General features: G+C 49.7%; 3 protein-coding genes across 3 annotated transcripts; all 3 read right to left on the bottom strand.

Moving 5' to 3' along the window:
• Window positions 1-355: 355 nt before the first annotated feature.
• On the bottom strand, window positions 356-919 carry LOC132903683 (histone H2B). The gene has a single exon (XM_060952502.1). The coding sequence runs from the start codon at window positions 858-860 to the stop codon at window positions 486-488; it is 375 nt and encodes a 124-aa protein (XP_060808485.1). The 5' UTR covers window positions 861-919; the 3' UTR covers window positions 356-485.
• Window positions 920-1,410: 491 nt separating this feature from the next.
• On the bottom strand, window positions 1,411-2,177 carry LOC106139561 (histone H2A). The gene has a single exon (XM_013341032.2). The coding sequence runs from the start codon at window positions 2,105-2,107 to the stop codon at window positions 1,733-1,735; it is 375 nt and encodes a 124-aa protein (XP_013196486.1). The 5' UTR covers window positions 2,108-2,177; the 3' UTR covers window positions 1,411-1,732.
• Window positions 2,178-2,356: 179 nt separating this feature from the next.
• On the bottom strand, window positions 2,357-3,663 carry LOC132903677 (histone H1B-like). The gene has a single exon (XM_060952496.1). It carries the CDS (start codon window positions 3,612-3,614, stop codon window positions 2,859-2,861), a length of 756 nt encoding a protein of 251 aa, XP_060808479.1. The 5' UTR covers window positions 3,615-3,663; the 3' UTR covers window positions 2,357-2,858.
• Between the last annotated feature and the right edge of the window lie 12,695 nt (window positions 3,664-16,358).

Genomic DNA, 16,358 nt, shown 5'->3' with positions numbered 1-16,358 from the left:
TATTTTACGAAATAATTATGTAGTATTATTTAGAATAATAATATTTTCCTTTGCGGGGTGGACACAGCGAACAATTGTAATATTTACGTATATATATTTTTATCAACAACAAACATTTGTTGTTCGATATCATGATATCATGCGTGTTTACTTTATTATTATTATTATTACTCCGAATTATAAGTCTGAGGTTGGTACGACGTATTAAGTCGAGAAGAAACATTCAGTAAATTATGACAAATGTTGTGGCCCTGAAAAGGGCCTTTTGGATGTAGGTATATTATACACGCGTGTGCGTGCGCGCGTGCGTGCGTATATGCTGTGCTGCCATTCTGCATCCATTCGATATTTCGCCCGTCCGATCCCATCCACTACCTGACCCAACCGTGAAGGGGTAGGTGATGTGTAGGAGCAAACAAAACAAAACACTTCGACGGACACACGTTAGCAAACACACACACACACACACACTATATATAAATCATCTACTTGGAGCTGGTGTACTTGGTGACCGCCTTGGTGCCTTCACTGACGGCGTGCTTGGCGAGCTCACCGGGCAGGAGAAGCCTCACGGAAGTCTGCACCTCCCTCGATGTGATCGTTGACCTCTTGTTGTAGTGGGCCAGGCGGGAAGCCTCGGCGGCGATTCGCTCGAAGATGTCGTTCACGAACGAGTTCATGATGGACATCGCCTTGCTGGATATACCGGTGTCCGGGTGCACCTGCTTCAGCACTTTGTAAATGTAGATGGCGTAGCTCTCCTTCCTCTTGTGCTTCTTCTTCTTTTTGTCAGTCTTGGAGATGTTCTTCTGGGCTTTGCCAGATTTCTTGGCGGCCTTGCCACTGGTCTTGGGCGGCATTTTTCTTTGTTATAAAATGCGTGCGTAACGTCACTAGCGCGAGATCTAGAAACCGAGATGTCTCGTGTGGTGTCCGAATTTTTGATAAATTTTGACTATATGTCCGTCGTCTGCAGTCAAACAGTGTAATGGTCACAGCGTATATCGGCCAATAGGAAAGTCGGCGTAGTCGCGTCGGGCACGCCTCGAATCATTCCCCTCCCCCCTCTCCCTTCCCCTCCCCTCCGCCAATAGTGCAAAGAAAGTGAGATAAAGATAGGTAAAAAAAAAAAAAAAAAAAAAAAAAAAAAAAAAAAAAAAAAAAAAAAAAAAAAAAAAATTAGGTAGGTAGGTAGGTGATACCTAGTTTAGGTTATCCCTTGTTACGTTAGGTTAGGTTAGGTTTGCATAATATGTAATAGGTAGGTAGCGAACTAGGTAGAGGTAGATAAGACTTGACAAAGTATTTTTGACAGGCAGACTCGTGTAAAGCCCGTTTATTTATTCTTGCTGAGCCAGCAACTGAGTAAGTAAGTGAATCGTACGTTGTGTTTTAGAATGATTAGCTTTGTTGACTTTGGTTTATCAAAAGTGAAACTGTTTTTAACGCATAAGAATCATATTGTGGCCCTGAAAAGGGCCTTTTTGTCTTTTTATTCCGAGTTAGCAAGTCGACGCACCCGGCGACCACGTAAGAGTCCATCCATCCATCCATATCGGGCCTCAGATTGTTGTTGAGCAAGTACGTATATGTGTGTGTATGTACACGCACTACAATTATGGAGTCGCACCTTAGGTGAACGACAACATAGGTGTGTGTGTACAATACAAAATACATACAATAAAAACAACAACAAAATAGAGGAACGAACGAACGAACGAAAGTGGACGACTTACGCCTTCTTCTCGGTCTTCTTGGGCAAAAGCACCGCCTGGATGTTGGGCAGTACACCGCCCTGAGCGATGGTCACACCGGAGAGCAGTTTGTTCAATTCTTCGTCATTGCGGATGGCCAATTGAAGATGTCTAGGTATGATCCTGGTCTTCTTGTTGTCTCTGGCGGCGTTGCCGGCCAACTCGAGCACTTCGGCGGCCAGGTATTCCATCACGGCGGCGAGGTAAACCGGAGCGCCGGCACCGACGCGTTCGGCGTAGTTGCCCTTGCGTAGCAGCCTGTGAATACGGCCCACGGGAAACTGGAGACCGGCACGATTGGAACGCGACTTTGCCTTCCCCTTCACTTTTCCACCTTTACCGCGTCCAGACATTTTTCGAAGATTGAATTGGTACAGTTAGTAAACAAACAAACAAACGTTGTTGTGACAACGGACGACGACGTTAAAATGAGCGTACGCGGACGGGGTATGCTTTTATTATATACACCCGTGCGTTGATCTTTATCGTACAATGAACGAAGTTACCAACATCGAGTGGTGGGGATGTGAACGAACGAACTAACGGACAATGTCTACCTATTTTTATTTACATATTTACTTTTTTTTTTTCTTTCCTTACTCACTATTACGTTACGTTATATTATACATATCATGAGCTAGCTAGCTAATAACACAGTCAGGTAATGAAATATATATCTGAATGTTCATGCGTTTGTATATTTTTATTTATTTTTTTTATTTAACACTCTCTCTCTTCTTCTTCATCAATACTTACGTAAGAAGCGATACTTACACTCCTGTCTCACAAGGTAGGTCGACGACACAACACACACAGACATGTGTTATTATTGTTGTTGTACAAAGAAACATACACATTGAACCATATGTTAGCCCTGAAAAGGGCTTTTTGTTCGGCGCTAAAGGGCACCATGGGCGCGGCACGGCACGCGCACACAACGGTGCACGCTTTTTCCCACCCACCCCGATCTCTTCTTCTTCGACGACGTCCGTCTTCGTGGTAGTTGTTGTTGTTTCTGCAAGCAAGCAAGCAACTAGCAGTAAACAAACGGCGGAGAGATAAAGAGAGCGGCGGTATGTACCAGGTACATACACAGGTAGGGATTTACTTCTTTGACGCGGCCGCTTTCTTTGCTGCGGGCTTCTTGGGTGTTGTGGCGGCCTTCTTCGGCTTGGGCGCTTTCGGTTTCTTCGTAGGGGGTTTGGCAGTTTTCTTCGCCTTCGGCGCGGCAGCGGCCTTGGCCCTCGCGGGCGCGGCCGTCGCGGCCTTCTTGGCCGCCGCTGGCTTCTTCTTGGCCGCGGCCGCAGCCTTCTTGTCCTTAGCGGTGGCGGCGGACGAGGCCGCCTTGCCGCCGGCAGCCTTCGACGGCGACGAAGACGCACCGCCGCCGGCGGAGGCGGCCTTCTTCGCCTTGGAGGCGGACGCGGACGCGGCGGATCCCTTCTTCGATTTGGCGCCGGCCGCGGACGCGGACCTCTTGGTGCCCGCCGCACCGCCGGCCGGTTTCTTGGACGATGACGATTTGGATTCCAATTTGAACGATCCCGACGCACCTTTGCCCTTGGTCTGGATCAGTGCTCCGGATTCGACGGCGCTCTTCAAATATTTCCTTATGAACGGTGCCAATTTCTCGGCGTCGACTTTGTATTGGGCCGCTATGTATTTCTTAATGGCCTGCAGGGACGATCCGCTCCTCTCCTTCAACTCCTTGATGGCGCTGTTGACCATCTCCGATGTCTTCGGGTGGGTCGGTTTGGCTTTCGCCTTCTTGACACCGCCCGCCGCGGCAGACGCCTTAGGCTGCTTCTTCGCCGGCGTAGCCGGTGCCGGTGCCTCGGAAGCTACAGCTGTGTCTGCCATATTGTTAATATTTATTTATTTCACTTAACACACACGCGCAAACAAACAAACACGGGAATTGTTAAATGAACAGTGTTGTTAAAGTCGACTCGACGGGCGCGTGCGAACATTTCGTTCGCATCGAGTAATACCGTAACGAGAACCGGTGTGCCGCGAAACGTTTTCTCATACGAGAGCTTCCAACTTTTCACTAACTAAGTTCGGAAAATATTAATTTTCCATAATAATAATGCGCTATGAAGGCACATTGAACACGTATAATGTATATTATTGAGTTTATCCACGTGCACGTGTGATTTTAATCACACCGATGAATAGTGATCCCGAGTTATAGACGTTTATTTTCACAGTAATATATCGGACCAGAGCTCGGGTCATGTTCAAAAGTTGTTTTTCATTATAAAACCTAATAATGTACGCAATTAGTGTCCCCAGATAAAAAGCTAAGATATCATTGTTCACCCTTGTTAATATTTCATATGTATAAATATTATATTTGACAATTTTGAAGCTTGTCAAGTCCACGTTGGTAAAACACGCAAAGTGCGAGCTCTCGGAGAGCGAGCGTCTAGTCTCTTTCTCGATGTAAAAGCATGTAATTATTATTATATTTGTGTAATTATTATATGATAATAAATAAATAATAGTCGGGCAGTCGGGCGAGAGAAAAGAATGCGGGGATGCGGAGTGTTTTTTTTTTTTGTTTTTGTTGTTGTAACGAGTACCTACCTACCTACCTACCTAACTAGTGCATTATGTGCGTCGTAATATCGTCTACATACTACCTACTAATTGATGTGCGGTGTGTGCAGTGGCAGTGGCAGTTGCAATATTTTTATTAGGTCAGTCAGTCAGTCAGTGTATAGAGTGTCGTCGGCGGCGGGAGATGGATGGATGGATGGATGGATCCAGATTACTGAGGAGACAATATCATAATATTAAGTAACGTGAGGAGGTGGCCAGTGTCGGGTGTGAAGTCAAATTTAACAAAGTTTTTACGTCTTGGAAGTGACTGGACAGATTGCAAATCATTTGAACTGTTTGTGTGTAGCGAAAATTGTGTTTGTTTTGTTAATTGTGTGTGTGTGTGTGTGTGTGTGTGTGCTGCATGCATGCATAATGAACGGTCGACACGATAAGTGACATCAGAAACGGTTTTAACAACAACAAATTCAACGATACTTTTGCGGCCCTGAAAAGGGCCTTTTTGTTTAATTGTTTGTTTCGTTTGTTTACTCGCTTGCAGAGATCGAGCGAGCGAGAAACACGAGACACGCACACGGCACACCTTAACCGCCGAAACCGTACAACGTACGTCCCTGGCGCTTCAGAGCGTAGACCACGTCCATGGCGGTGACGGTCTTCCTCTTGGCGTGCTCGGTGTAAGTGACAGCGTCGCGGATGACGTTCTCGAGGAACACCTTGAGAACACCGCGGGTCTCTTCGTATATCAGACCGGAGATACGCTTGACGCCGCCTCTGCGAGCCAAACGACGGATGGCCGGTTTGGTGATACCCTGGATGTTATCACGGAGCACCTTCCTGTGGCGTTTAGCTCCTCCCTTTCCAAGACCTTTGCCTCCTTTACCGCGACCGGTCATCTTGTTGTAGATTGATTCGATGAGATTGTTAAACACAAAGACGCGCACGCGCAAACACGACTTGTCGACGAATGGTAAATTTTCGTCGTGGGTCTTCCTGCATTTCCGCCGTAGGCGGAAATGTGGGGTAGCTGTTCAGGGATTGTGGCCCTCTTCAGCGGATATCTACGCTGCCTGCAACGGCAGGCAGGTCACGAGCGTGGCCGTGGCGGCCACTAATGAGGTCTTCCTCTTCCTGCGGGGTCAACGGGCGCCGCGGGTGCGGCGCCTGCAGTGGTGTTCGCTGTGAAGATGGCTTCTCTCGGCGATGGCCAGTGTCTTCGGTCCGGCGGGCGAGCGTGGAGAGGCGCGATACCCACAAGGTGCGGGTGCGCCGACCTGTCCGCCCTGCCGAACATATCGCCGGCCAGACGCGAGATGAACGCGTCCAGGCCCTCCCATTTGAGGTCCCGCTGGATCGTCGCGTTCCTCACGTACCGTGGGGCCCTGACGATGTCGCGGAGACATTGGTTCTCTTGCGCACGGAGACGTTGCCTGTTTGTCTCCGCGACATAGGCGTACCACGCCTGGGCTGCGTACGTGAGGCGGGATCTAACGTAGGTCTTGTAGATCCCGAGCTTCGTCTTCAGCGGGAGGCTGGAGGAGAGGACTGGACGCAGTCTTCCCCTGGCCATCTTCACAGTTTGCACCACTGAATCGACGTGGGTCTTCAGGCGAAGTCCACGGTCGATCTTGACCCCGAGGTAGGTGACGTGTGGCTGCCACGCCACGTCCTTCCCGAAGAGCTTCAGCGGCGGCGGTGGGGCGGCGTTCCCGGAGATAATGGCCTGCGTTTTCGCCACGTTCACCGACAGTCTCCACTTCTGGAGCCAATCTGGCAGGGCGTCGAGTGCCTTTTGGAGCTTCTTGGCGGCGTGCTTCGCGTTTATGGATTTCGCGAAGTACGCCGCGTCGTCGGCGTATAGAGCCAGCTTGGCTCCATCGGCGACCGGGATGTCGTCGGTGTACGCAGCGTAGCAGGCCGGGCTCAGGCAGCTGCCCTGAGGAACGCCAGCCCGGACGGGTTTCTCCGAAGAAACGGCGTCTTCGACCGCCACCCTGATCTTCCGCTCGTTCAGGAAGGAGGCCACAATCCTTGTCAGTCTTCTGGGAAGTTGGCTCTTCGACAGTTTGTATAGCAACCCCTCGTGCCATACTCTGTCGAAGGCCTTCTCGTTGTCGAGGAGCACGACAGCCACGGTCTCCTTGCGATTGGCAGCAGCTGAGATCTCGCCAAGAAGCCTGGCGATCTGGAGCGTCGTGGAGTGTTCGGGCCGGAACCCGAACTGCTCGGCGCGCGGCGTGATGTGCGGCAGTATGAGGCCGAGCAGCAGTTTTTCGAACACCTTCGAGAGGGCGCTGAGAAGCGTAATGGGCCGGTAGCTCTCAGGCTTGCGGAGGTCCTTCCCCGGCTTGGGCAAGAGGATCACCCTTCCGGTTTTCCAAATGTTCGGGTAGTGGCCCGAGCGCAGAATGCCGTTGAAGAGGCGCGTCACCGCCGTGATGAATCCCGGCGGTAGGTGGCGAAGCGCCTCATTCGTGACGTTGTCTGCGCCCGGGGCTTTCCTGGGCTTCAGCTTCAGGATGGTCCTCTTGACCTGGCCGGGAGTGAAGAATACCGCATCCTCAAGCTCCGGCACTGGCTCCGCAAGGTACTCCCGAAGGTGCTCGACGACGCTGTCGTGGTGGGCCTGGTCCACGATCGGGTTCGGCGTGAACTGACGCTCCAGATGCTCGGCGAAGATCTCAGCTCTGTCTTCGGCCTTGAACCGTGGGAGGCCATCGGCTGCCAGCAGCGGCCGGACGGGTTGTGGCACGCCCGACAACTGCCGGCAGAGGCGGTGAACGGAGGGGATATCACCGCCTACCGATAAGAGGTGGTTCTCCCACGATCTGGCTGCGTGCTCCTCTAGTTTGTCCTTGATTGTCTCCACCAGCTTGTTCAGGTCGGCTTTGAGTGTTGGGCAGCGAGTACTCATCCACAGCCTCCGCATTCTTCGCTTCCGCTCCAGCAGCGCGGTGAGGTGCGCCGGGAGCGGCTCGGATTTGGCGGTGGCCGGCACGGGGGTCCGTGCGGCGTCGAGCGCGTGCTGGATGCTGCGGGTGATGGCACTCGCCGCAAGCTCGACCTCTTCGCTGGTGGAGACCCGCTTGAAGGCGACACTGGCCTTGTCGCCCACAATTTCGTCATGGAAGTGGTCCCATTTTATTTTGGATGTTCTCCTCGGCAGCGTGACCCTCGCCGGAAGGTCCCGGAGGATGAGAAGAACCGGCCGGTGATCTGACGGCAGGTCCGGGTAGACGTGCAGTGTTGGCAGCGCTGTCAGCCCTCTGTGGGCCACGATGTCGATGGTGTCGGAGCCTCCCAACGTGTCGGTGTGGGTGGGTTCGTCCGGCCCCAACAGCTCGAAGTCGTGGTCCACAGCGGCCTGATGAAGGATTCTTCCGCTTCGGTTGATCCTCGTGGAGTTCCAGGCTGTGTGCTTGGCGTTAAAGTCGCCAGCCACAAGCGTTGGCGTGGTAGTGTTCAGTAGGGACCAGAGCTCGTTGATGTCGAGCTTGGCCCCTGGCGGTATGTATGCGGCAAACAGCCGCAGCTCGCGGCCGGCGACGCTGATGAGCACGCCGAGGGCGTACATTGTCTGGAACTCCACGTGGGGGATGGGCTGATGAATAATGTTGCGCTTCACCAACACTGCAAGTCCCCGGTAGGCATATCCACTGACCGGGCTCTTCTCATCCTTCCGGTATGTAATGTAATTGGGGATGCCAAACTTTTGGTCATCCCGCAGGTGGGTCTCGCTGACGAGGAGAACATCGATGTGCTGCTCCCGGAGGAAGTTGGCCAGCAAGTATTTCTTCCTCCGGAGCGATTCTGCGTTCCAGTACACGATCCTCAGAGGCGTACCATCCATAATTAAAGGTTAGGGGTGGGTACGCCTCTGAGGGGGGCCGCAGGGACGAGGGCGGCCAGTAGTGCCTGCATCTGCTGCACCGACTGCACCAGTGCGTAGAAGTGCTCCGGCGGGATCGGCGCAGCCGAGGCAGGCGCGGGAACGGTTTGAGGTGCCGGGGGAGGCGGCACGGTTGCAGCCGCTTCTTCCTCCGCCACGGGGGCAGAGCTCACGGCGGCGGCATTCTTCTTCTTCTTCTTCTTCCTTTTCTTTTTCGGGAGCTCTGCTCCCCTGGCGGTCGGTGGGTTGGCGGGGGCCATCAGTGAGGCCTCCGCTGCTTCGGACGTGGTGTTTTGAGGCGTGGGGGCGGTTCCGCTGCGAGCGACCGGGCCAGCCCGTCTGTTTCTGGCCTCGCGCCGCAGCACCGGGCACGAAGAGTGATTCGCCGGGTGCGGTCCACCGCAATTGGCGCAGGTGGCGGGCTGGTCCAATGGCCGCTCGCAGTCCGTGGCCTTGTGGGGCCCTCCACAGCGCACGCAGACGGTTGCTCGGTGGCAGTTGACCGATGAGTGTCGGAACAACTGACATCTGTGGCACTGGGCGGGTCCCTGCTTCCCCCTCCACGCCTCCACCTTCAGGGTCGGCCAGTGAAGGAGCTCCTTAACCGTGAATACCTCCTGGCAGTTCTGTGTTCTGGCCAGGAGGGCGAAGAAGACACATCCGGGGCGATCTCCCCTGCCCCGGATGGCTTTGATGGCTTCCACGGTGAAACCCTTCTCCTCCAGGTCTTCTTTTAGCGCGGCCTCCTCCGTGTCGGGCGGCAGCCCGCGGATGGCCACCTTCAAGGGACGGTCCGACGGCAACGAATATGAGTGCCATTGGACATCCAGAGTGTTGATATACCTCTGGACTGTCCTATATTCGTTGCCGTCCTTTGGCGTAAAGTGCACGCCTCTTCCGCGTGCGACGGCGGCCGGCGAGCGTCCCAGCAGTCGGCTAATTTCCCTGAAATGGACCACCCAGTTGGGCAGGTGGTCCACACAGATCCTTGGGTAGCGCGGCTCCCGGGGCGCTTGTGCCGTCGGCGGGGCGGCTGAGGCGGCAGCGGCGGCGGCGGCGGCGGCGGCGGCGGTGGCGGTGGCTGCGAGGGCTGCGGTTCCAGAGGAGGCCACAGCTGTGGTCGAACTGGAGGCGGCAGGTGTTGAAGTGGTGGGCGGGGCGCGAGGCACTGCTCCCCGTTGTGCCCCCTTCCGTTGTGGCAAGGGGGCTCCGGCGCTAGCCGCTACCCGGGCGAATGATACCGCGGGAGCGGCCAGCGAGGGCGGCGCGCGTTGGGCGGATGCTTGGGCGGGCGCTTGGGCGGGCGCCTGTGCGGACGTCTGGGCGGGCGGGCGGGCGGCCGCTAGGGCGGGCGCCTGGCTGGGCGGGTGGGCGGCCGCTAGGGCGGGCGCCTGGTTGGGCGGGCGGGCGGCCGCTAGGGCGGGCGCCTGCTTGGGCGGGCGGGCGGCCGCTAGGGCGGGCGCTTGCTTGGGCGGGCGGGCGGCTGCCAGGGCGGGCGCTTGATTGGGCGGGCGGGCAGGTTCTTGGGCGGGCGGGCGGTCCACTGCATGGGCGGCCGCTTGGTTGAGCGGGCGGGCAGGTTCCTGGGCGGGCGGGCGGTCAGCTGCATGGGCGGCCGCTTGAGTGTGCGGATGTGTGGACGTCTGGGCAGGCGCAAGGGCGGAAGTCTGGGCGGACGCCTGGGCGGGCGCTCGGCTGGATGCCGCCCCCGCCGGTGCGCGGCGCGGGTCCCGGGATTGCCACCTCGGGATCGCGGACTTCCCGGCCGGCGGAGGCTTCATAGCGGCGGCGTCAGCGGCGGCGGCGGCGGCGGCGGCGGCGGCGGCCTCCGAGCCGCGGACCGACGCCATCGTCGCGGCGCGTTTTAATGGTCGGTCACGGGCGCCGGCTCCTGTCAGGTCCGTTGTCGACCCGGATGAAGAGGGTTCGGCTGTCGAACAGGACTCCTCCTCGCCCTCCCGCATGTCGAGGGCCCGGGGCTTCTTCGGCGTTTCAGGAGCGTCGCCCGTGGAAGTGAAAAACTATAACTAAACTTACTGCTATACTTAGTCTGCTTAATCTTTTTAACAATGTAAGTTTATAATTGTTATCATTGAATATACAATGTAGTATTTTAGCAAGTCACTTGTCACTATTCACTATATTATGCCAGAGTCACTATTGCTTACAATATGTTGTCATAGCTATAATACACCGATTAATAACTACCTATAAGACTATAAAGCCCTTCCATTCCTTAACAATATTTACATCTATTTTCTTTGCCTCCTTTGTACTGTTCAACTATTTATATAATTTACTGGTCAATAACCCTATAATCAATTATCTGTTTTGATTTTTTACAAAAAGTCATGTTAACGAGCATGATTTGCTCTTCACTGATACTGATATTAGTACCTTATTTATTTATTCAAATTGTATACCTTGTTTATGCGAATATCGCATTTATATAAAACTACTGCTATTCTTATAATTCTATGTCATTTTGTTAAAATTGGTATACATATATATTATTATCGTCAAACTTAAAATTAAACTATCTATAACCGTAACAACCAAGTATTTGTTTACAACGTTAATTATTAATGTATGTGTCACTTATAAAATTTTTCATATTATTGCATAACATTATTTACACGTACCTTCGAACCAATAAATAATATTATTCATTGGCTCAGAGCCACATTTGTGTTGCGTTAGCACTAGGCACTTGACCATGGCCCCAAGGACATGCCGCGACCCGCCTTGTATGATTGCATTATGTAATGATGCTGTTCATTAATACGGCAATGTAGGTCAGCCACGACACGCCGAGAGACCATGAATCATTGCCTATGCGTATGCAATCCTGGATCTGGCGAGAGCCTCCCACCTTTGCCTGACCTGACACGCGGAACTAAAAGCGTTGTGATTACTCACCGCGTTTCCGTCCGCGCGGCAGTTCAGGCACGATGGGACGGCTCCCGCCATCCAGGCCTGACACGCCGCCCTCTGATGCTGTCCACCGCAATGGCAGCACCTTTCCACCGTCTCCCTGCAATGGCGCCTGCCGTGGCCGTAGCCCAGGCACATCGAGCATTGGACCAGGGGAGAATAGTCCTCCGCCTGGATCCGCTGCATATCGATGCGCACTGAGCCGGCCTCGACCACTGCTCGCCACATCCTGGGGGGGACACTCGCCACTACGTGTTCCAGTAGCGGGTTTCGCGACCTCTTTCTGAATTTCACCTGCATCACTTTTTCCTCCTCCGTAAGGTTTTGCAAAATTTTCCTGTTTTGTTCCGTCAATTTATTTAATATCTGCTCATTTGTGTTGCATTTTAATATATTTTTAAAAATGAGGAGTGGGTTTTTATTTTCTACCTCCTTTACTTGTAGATTTTTAATTTTGCTAATTCTATTTTTTAATTTTTCTCTACCCTCTTTGGTTTTACAACTTATAATTACCTTCCGGTCTCTTGTTCTCCTCACACGCTCTATTCTTAACCATTCCCCGCCTTCTTCTGCTACTTCTCTTATCTTTTCCATGACCTGCTCACCGGTTTCCATTCCTCTCTTGTCGTCCACAATCACGGAATGTAACGTGAGCGGCTTTCCATGAGGAGCAGCCACGGCCTGTGCGTATGTCGGGGTATGTGAGGCTGTTGTTGTTATTTTTACACCTTCGTTCTGGCGGTCCATAAACTCCTTTATTTCCCGTATACTGTGGGAGTTTGCTTCCAGTTTGTCCACCAGCGGTTGTAGGAAGGTTTTAAGCTCTCCGATATGCATCTCTTGCTGTGGGATAGGGGAGGTCTGGGTTCTTATACTCGGTCGTTGTCCCGGCGTCATGTTTTTTATTTCCTGGCAAGAGGCCAGGTCGCACACTAGGTCGTCTGCCTGTTTGATTCTACTTTTGATGGAGTCCTTAGCTGTTCTCTTTAATCTTAATGCAGACTCGACCTCTTCGCCAATTGCATCCAGGAGATCCCTAATACTACGACATAGGTCTTCTCTGTCGTCGTCCGTCAAGATTTTGCGTCTATTTTCCTCCTTCAGGAGGGGCGTTTTCGGGAAGCATTGTTGGTACCTGCTCCTCGTGTTTGGGGTCGCCCATTCCTCCTCTGAGGATAATCTGACGGGGGAATCCGACGGGGAGTCACCCTGGCTACTGAATTGAGTGGGTGACATTTGGAAGGCTAGGTCTGTCGGGTTATCTTTAAAATACACTGATTTTGGTGTTCGGTTTAGCGTCATGTTATAAAATTAAATTTGTATAAGTGGTAAAAGAGACAATTGTATAGTTAAAATGATAGATAAGGAAGGCAAAAAGCCAGTCAACAAATAAAATTTTAAAACCTTAATTAATATGGACTAGAGGTGCAATGGTCAATATGGACGTTAAAACGTTGATCTTAAAAAATCCACGCAATCCTGGGGTCTCACCTTTTTCAAGGCTGTGTCCTTTGTCTGAGACTGTGTCCTCGAAGCAACACTGCACTAATTTATGTTCCTACACGCTTCACTGAAGGCACAGGTCCGGCTCGTGGTATATGAGGTTGATCCACCTGATTCCGGAGCTGCAGACCTTGATCACAATGCACACTGAAGACCATTCACTCACAATAATTTTTTAGAATTTTAAGAATTTTTTATCACTATTTTAAATAATTTTTTTTTTTTTTTTTTTTGCTAATTTTATTCGCGGAGCGCGTCGGAGCACGTCTGCACTCCACGACGGCTCGAAGCAGACTGGGTTAGGTTAGGTTAGGTTAGGTTAGGTTAGGTTAGGTTAGGTTAGGTTAGGTTAGGTTAGGTTAGGTTAGGTTAGGTTAGGTTAGGTTAGGTTAGGTTAGGTTAGGTTAGGTTAGGTTAGGTTAGGTTAGGTTAGGTTAGGTTAGGTTAGGTTAGGTTAGGTTAGGTTAGGTTAGGTTAGGTTAGGTTAGGTTAGGTTAGGTTAGGTTAGGTTAGGTTAGGTTAGGTTAGGTTAGGTTAGGTTAGGTTAGGTTAGGTTAGGTTAGGTTAGGTTAGGTTAGGTTAGGTTAGGTTAGGTTAGGTTAGGTTAGGTTAGGTTAGGTTAGGTTAGGTTAGGTTAGGTTAGGTTAGGTTAGGTTAGGTTAGGTTAGGTTAGGTTAGGTTAGGTTAGGTTAGGTTAGGTTAGGTTAGGTTAGGTTAGGTTAGGTTAGGTTAGGTTAGGTTAGGTTAGGTTAGGTTAGGTTAGGTTAGGTTAGGTTAGGTTAGGTTAGGTTAGGTTAGGTTAGGTTAGGTTAGGTTAGGTTAGGTTAGGTTAGGTTAGGTTAGGTTAGGTTAGGTTAGGTTAGGTTAGGTTAGGTTAGGTTAGGTTAGGTTAGGTTAGGTTAGGTTAGGTTAGGTTAGGTTAGGTTAGGTTAGGTTAGGTTAGGTTAGGTTAGGTTAGGTTAGGTTAGGTTAGGTTAGGTTAGGTTAGGTTAGGTTAGGTTAGGTTAGGTTAGGTTAGGTTAGGTTAGGTTAGGTTAGGTTAGGTTAGGTTAGGTTAGGTTAGGTTAGGTTAGGTTAGGTTAGGTTAGGTTAGGTTAGGTTAGGTTAGGTTAGGTTAGGTTAGGTTAGGTTAGGTTAGGTTAGGTTAGGTTAGGTTAGGTTAGGTTAGGTTAGGTTAGGTTAGGTTAGGTTAGGTTAGGTTAGGTTAGGTTAGGTTAGGTTAGGTTAGGTTAGGTTAGGTTAGGTTAGGTTAGGTTAGGTTAGGTTAGGTTAGGTTAGGTTAGGTTAGGTTAGGTTAGGTTAGGTTAGGTTAGGTTAGGTTAGGTTAGGTTAGGTTAGGTTAGGTTAGGTTAGGTTAGGTTAGGTTAGGTTAGGTTAGGTTAGGTTAGGTTAGGTTAGGTTAGGTTAGGTTAGGTTAGGTTAGGTTAGGTTAGGTTAGGTTAGGTTAGGTTAGGTTAGGTTAGGTTAGGTTAGGTTAGGTTAGGTTAGGTTAGGTTAGGTTAGGTTAGGTTAGGTTAGGTTAGGTTAGGTTAGGTTAGGTTAGGTTAGGTTAGGTTAGGTTAGGTTAGGTTAGGTTAGGTTAGGTTAGGTTAGGTTAGGTTAGGTTAGGTTAGGTTAGGTTAGGTTAGGTTAGGTTAGGTTAGGTTAGGTTAGGTTAGGTTAGGTTAGGTTAGGTTAGGTTAGGTTAGGTTAGGTTAGGTTAGGTTAGGTTAGGTTAGGTTAGGTTAGGTTAGGTTAGGTTAGGTTAGGTTAGGTTAGGTTAGGTTAGGTTAGGTTAGGTTAGGTTAGGTTAGGTTAGGTTAGGTTAGGTTAGGTTAGGTTAGGTTAGGTTAGGTTAGGTTAGGTTAGGTTAGGTTAGGTTAGGTTAGGTTAGGTTAGGTTAGGTTAGGTTAGGTTAGGTTAGGTTAGGTTAGGTTAGGTTAGGTTAGGTTAGGTTAGGTTAGGTTAGGTTAGGTTAGGTTAGGTTAGGTTAGGTTAGGTTAGGTTAGGTTAGGTTAGGTTAGGTTAGGTTAGGTTAGGTTAGGTTAGGTTAGGTTAGGTTAGGTTAGGTTAGGTTAGGTTAGGTTAGGTTAGGTTAGGTTAGGTTAGGTTAGGTTAGGTTAGGTTAGGTTAGGTTAGGTTAGGTTAGGTTAGGTTAGGTTAGGTTAGGTTAGGTTAGGTTAGGTTAGGTTAGGTTAGGTTAGGTTAGGTTAGGTTAGGTTAGGTTAGGTTAGGTTAGGTTAGGTTAGGTTAGGTTAGGTTAGGTTAGGTTAGGTTAGGTTAGGTTAGGTTAGGTTAGGTTAGGTTAGGTTAGGTTAGGTTAGGTTAGGTTAGGTTAGGTTAGGTTAGGTTAGGTTAGGTTAGGTTAGGTTAGGTTAGGTTAGGTTAGGTTAGGTTAGGTTAGGTTAGGTTAGGTTAGGTTAGGTTAGGTTAGGTTAGGTTAGGTTAGGTTAGGTTAGGTTAGGTTAGGTTAGGTTAGGTTAGGTTAGGTTAGGTTAGGTTAGGTTAGGTTAGGTTAGGTTAGGTTAGGTTAGGTTAGGTTAGGTTAGGTTAGGTTAGGTTAGGTTAGGTTAGGTTAGGTTAGGTTAGGTTAGGTTAGGTTAGGTTAGGTTAGGTTAGGTTAGGTTAGGTTAGGTTAGGTTAGGTTAGGTTAGGTTAGGTTAGGTTAGGTTAGGTTAGGTTAGGTTAGGTTAGGTTAGGTTAGGTTAGGTTAGGTTAGGTTAGGTTAGGTTAGGTTAGGTTAGGTTAGGTTAGGTTAGGTTAGGTTAGGTTAGGTTAGGTTAGGTTAGGTTAGGTTAGGTTAGGTTAGGTTAGGTTAGGTTAGGTTAGGTTAGGTTAGGTTAGGTTAGGTTAGGTTAGGTTAGGTTAGGTTAGGTTAGGTTAGGTTAGGTTAGGTTAGGTTAGGTTAGGTTAGGTTAGGTTAGGTTAGGTTAGGTTAGGTTAGGTTAGGTTAGGTTAGGTTAGGTTAGGTTAGGTTAGGTTAGGTTAGGTTAGGTTAGGTTAGGTTAGGTTAGGTTAGGTTAGGTTAGGTTAGGTTAGGTTAGGTTAGGTTAGGTTAGGTTAGGTTAGGTTAGGTTAGGTTAGGTTAGGTTAGGTTAGGTTAGGTTAGGTTAGGTTAGGTTAGGTTAGGTTAGGTTAGGTTAGGTTAGGTTAGGTTAGGTTAGGTTAGGTTAGGTTAGGTTAGGTTAGGTTAGGTTAGGTTAGGTTAGGTTAGGTTAGGTTAGGTTAGGTTAGGTTAGGTTAGGTTAGGTTAGGTTAGGTTAGGTTAGGTTAGGTTAGGTTAGGTTAGGTTAGGTTAGGTTAGGTTAGGTTAGGTTAGGTTAGGTTAGGTTAGGTTAGGTTAGGTTAGGTTAGGTTAGGTTAGGTTAGGTTAGGTTAGGTTAGGTTAGGTTAGGTTAGGTTAGGTTAGGTTTTTTTTTTTTTTTTTTTTTTTTTAGTTTTCCCCCAGGTGTTACACCACACCCAGGGGGAGTTTATTGCCAGTATTTCCCTAACATAATCAGGGCCATTATTAAACATTTTTATTTACAACATATGTGAGAAAACTATACTTAACTTAATACTACACATAAGTCTGCTTCTGGTTTTACTTTACTCTATAAATTTTGTTATTAGTTTAATTTACACTGTAGTATTTCGATCAGTTTTCTTATAACTATCTTAAATCTTATTTATGTTTTTTACTGCCTTGAATTTATCTTACAGATTGTAAAGTGTCAATTTTTATTTCTTTA

The sequence above is a fragment of the Amyelois transitella genome, chromosome 28, assembly GCF_032362555.1.
Source record: "Amyelois transitella isolate CPQ chromosome 28, ilAmyTran1.1, whole genome shotgun sequence".
NCBI classification, from domain to species: domain Eukaryota; kingdom Metazoa; phylum Arthropoda; class Insecta; order Lepidoptera; family Pyralidae; genus Amyelois; species Amyelois transitella.
The sequence above is the reverse complement of the archived record's forward strand: the minus strand, read 5'-3'. Positions and strand labels throughout refer to the sequence as shown.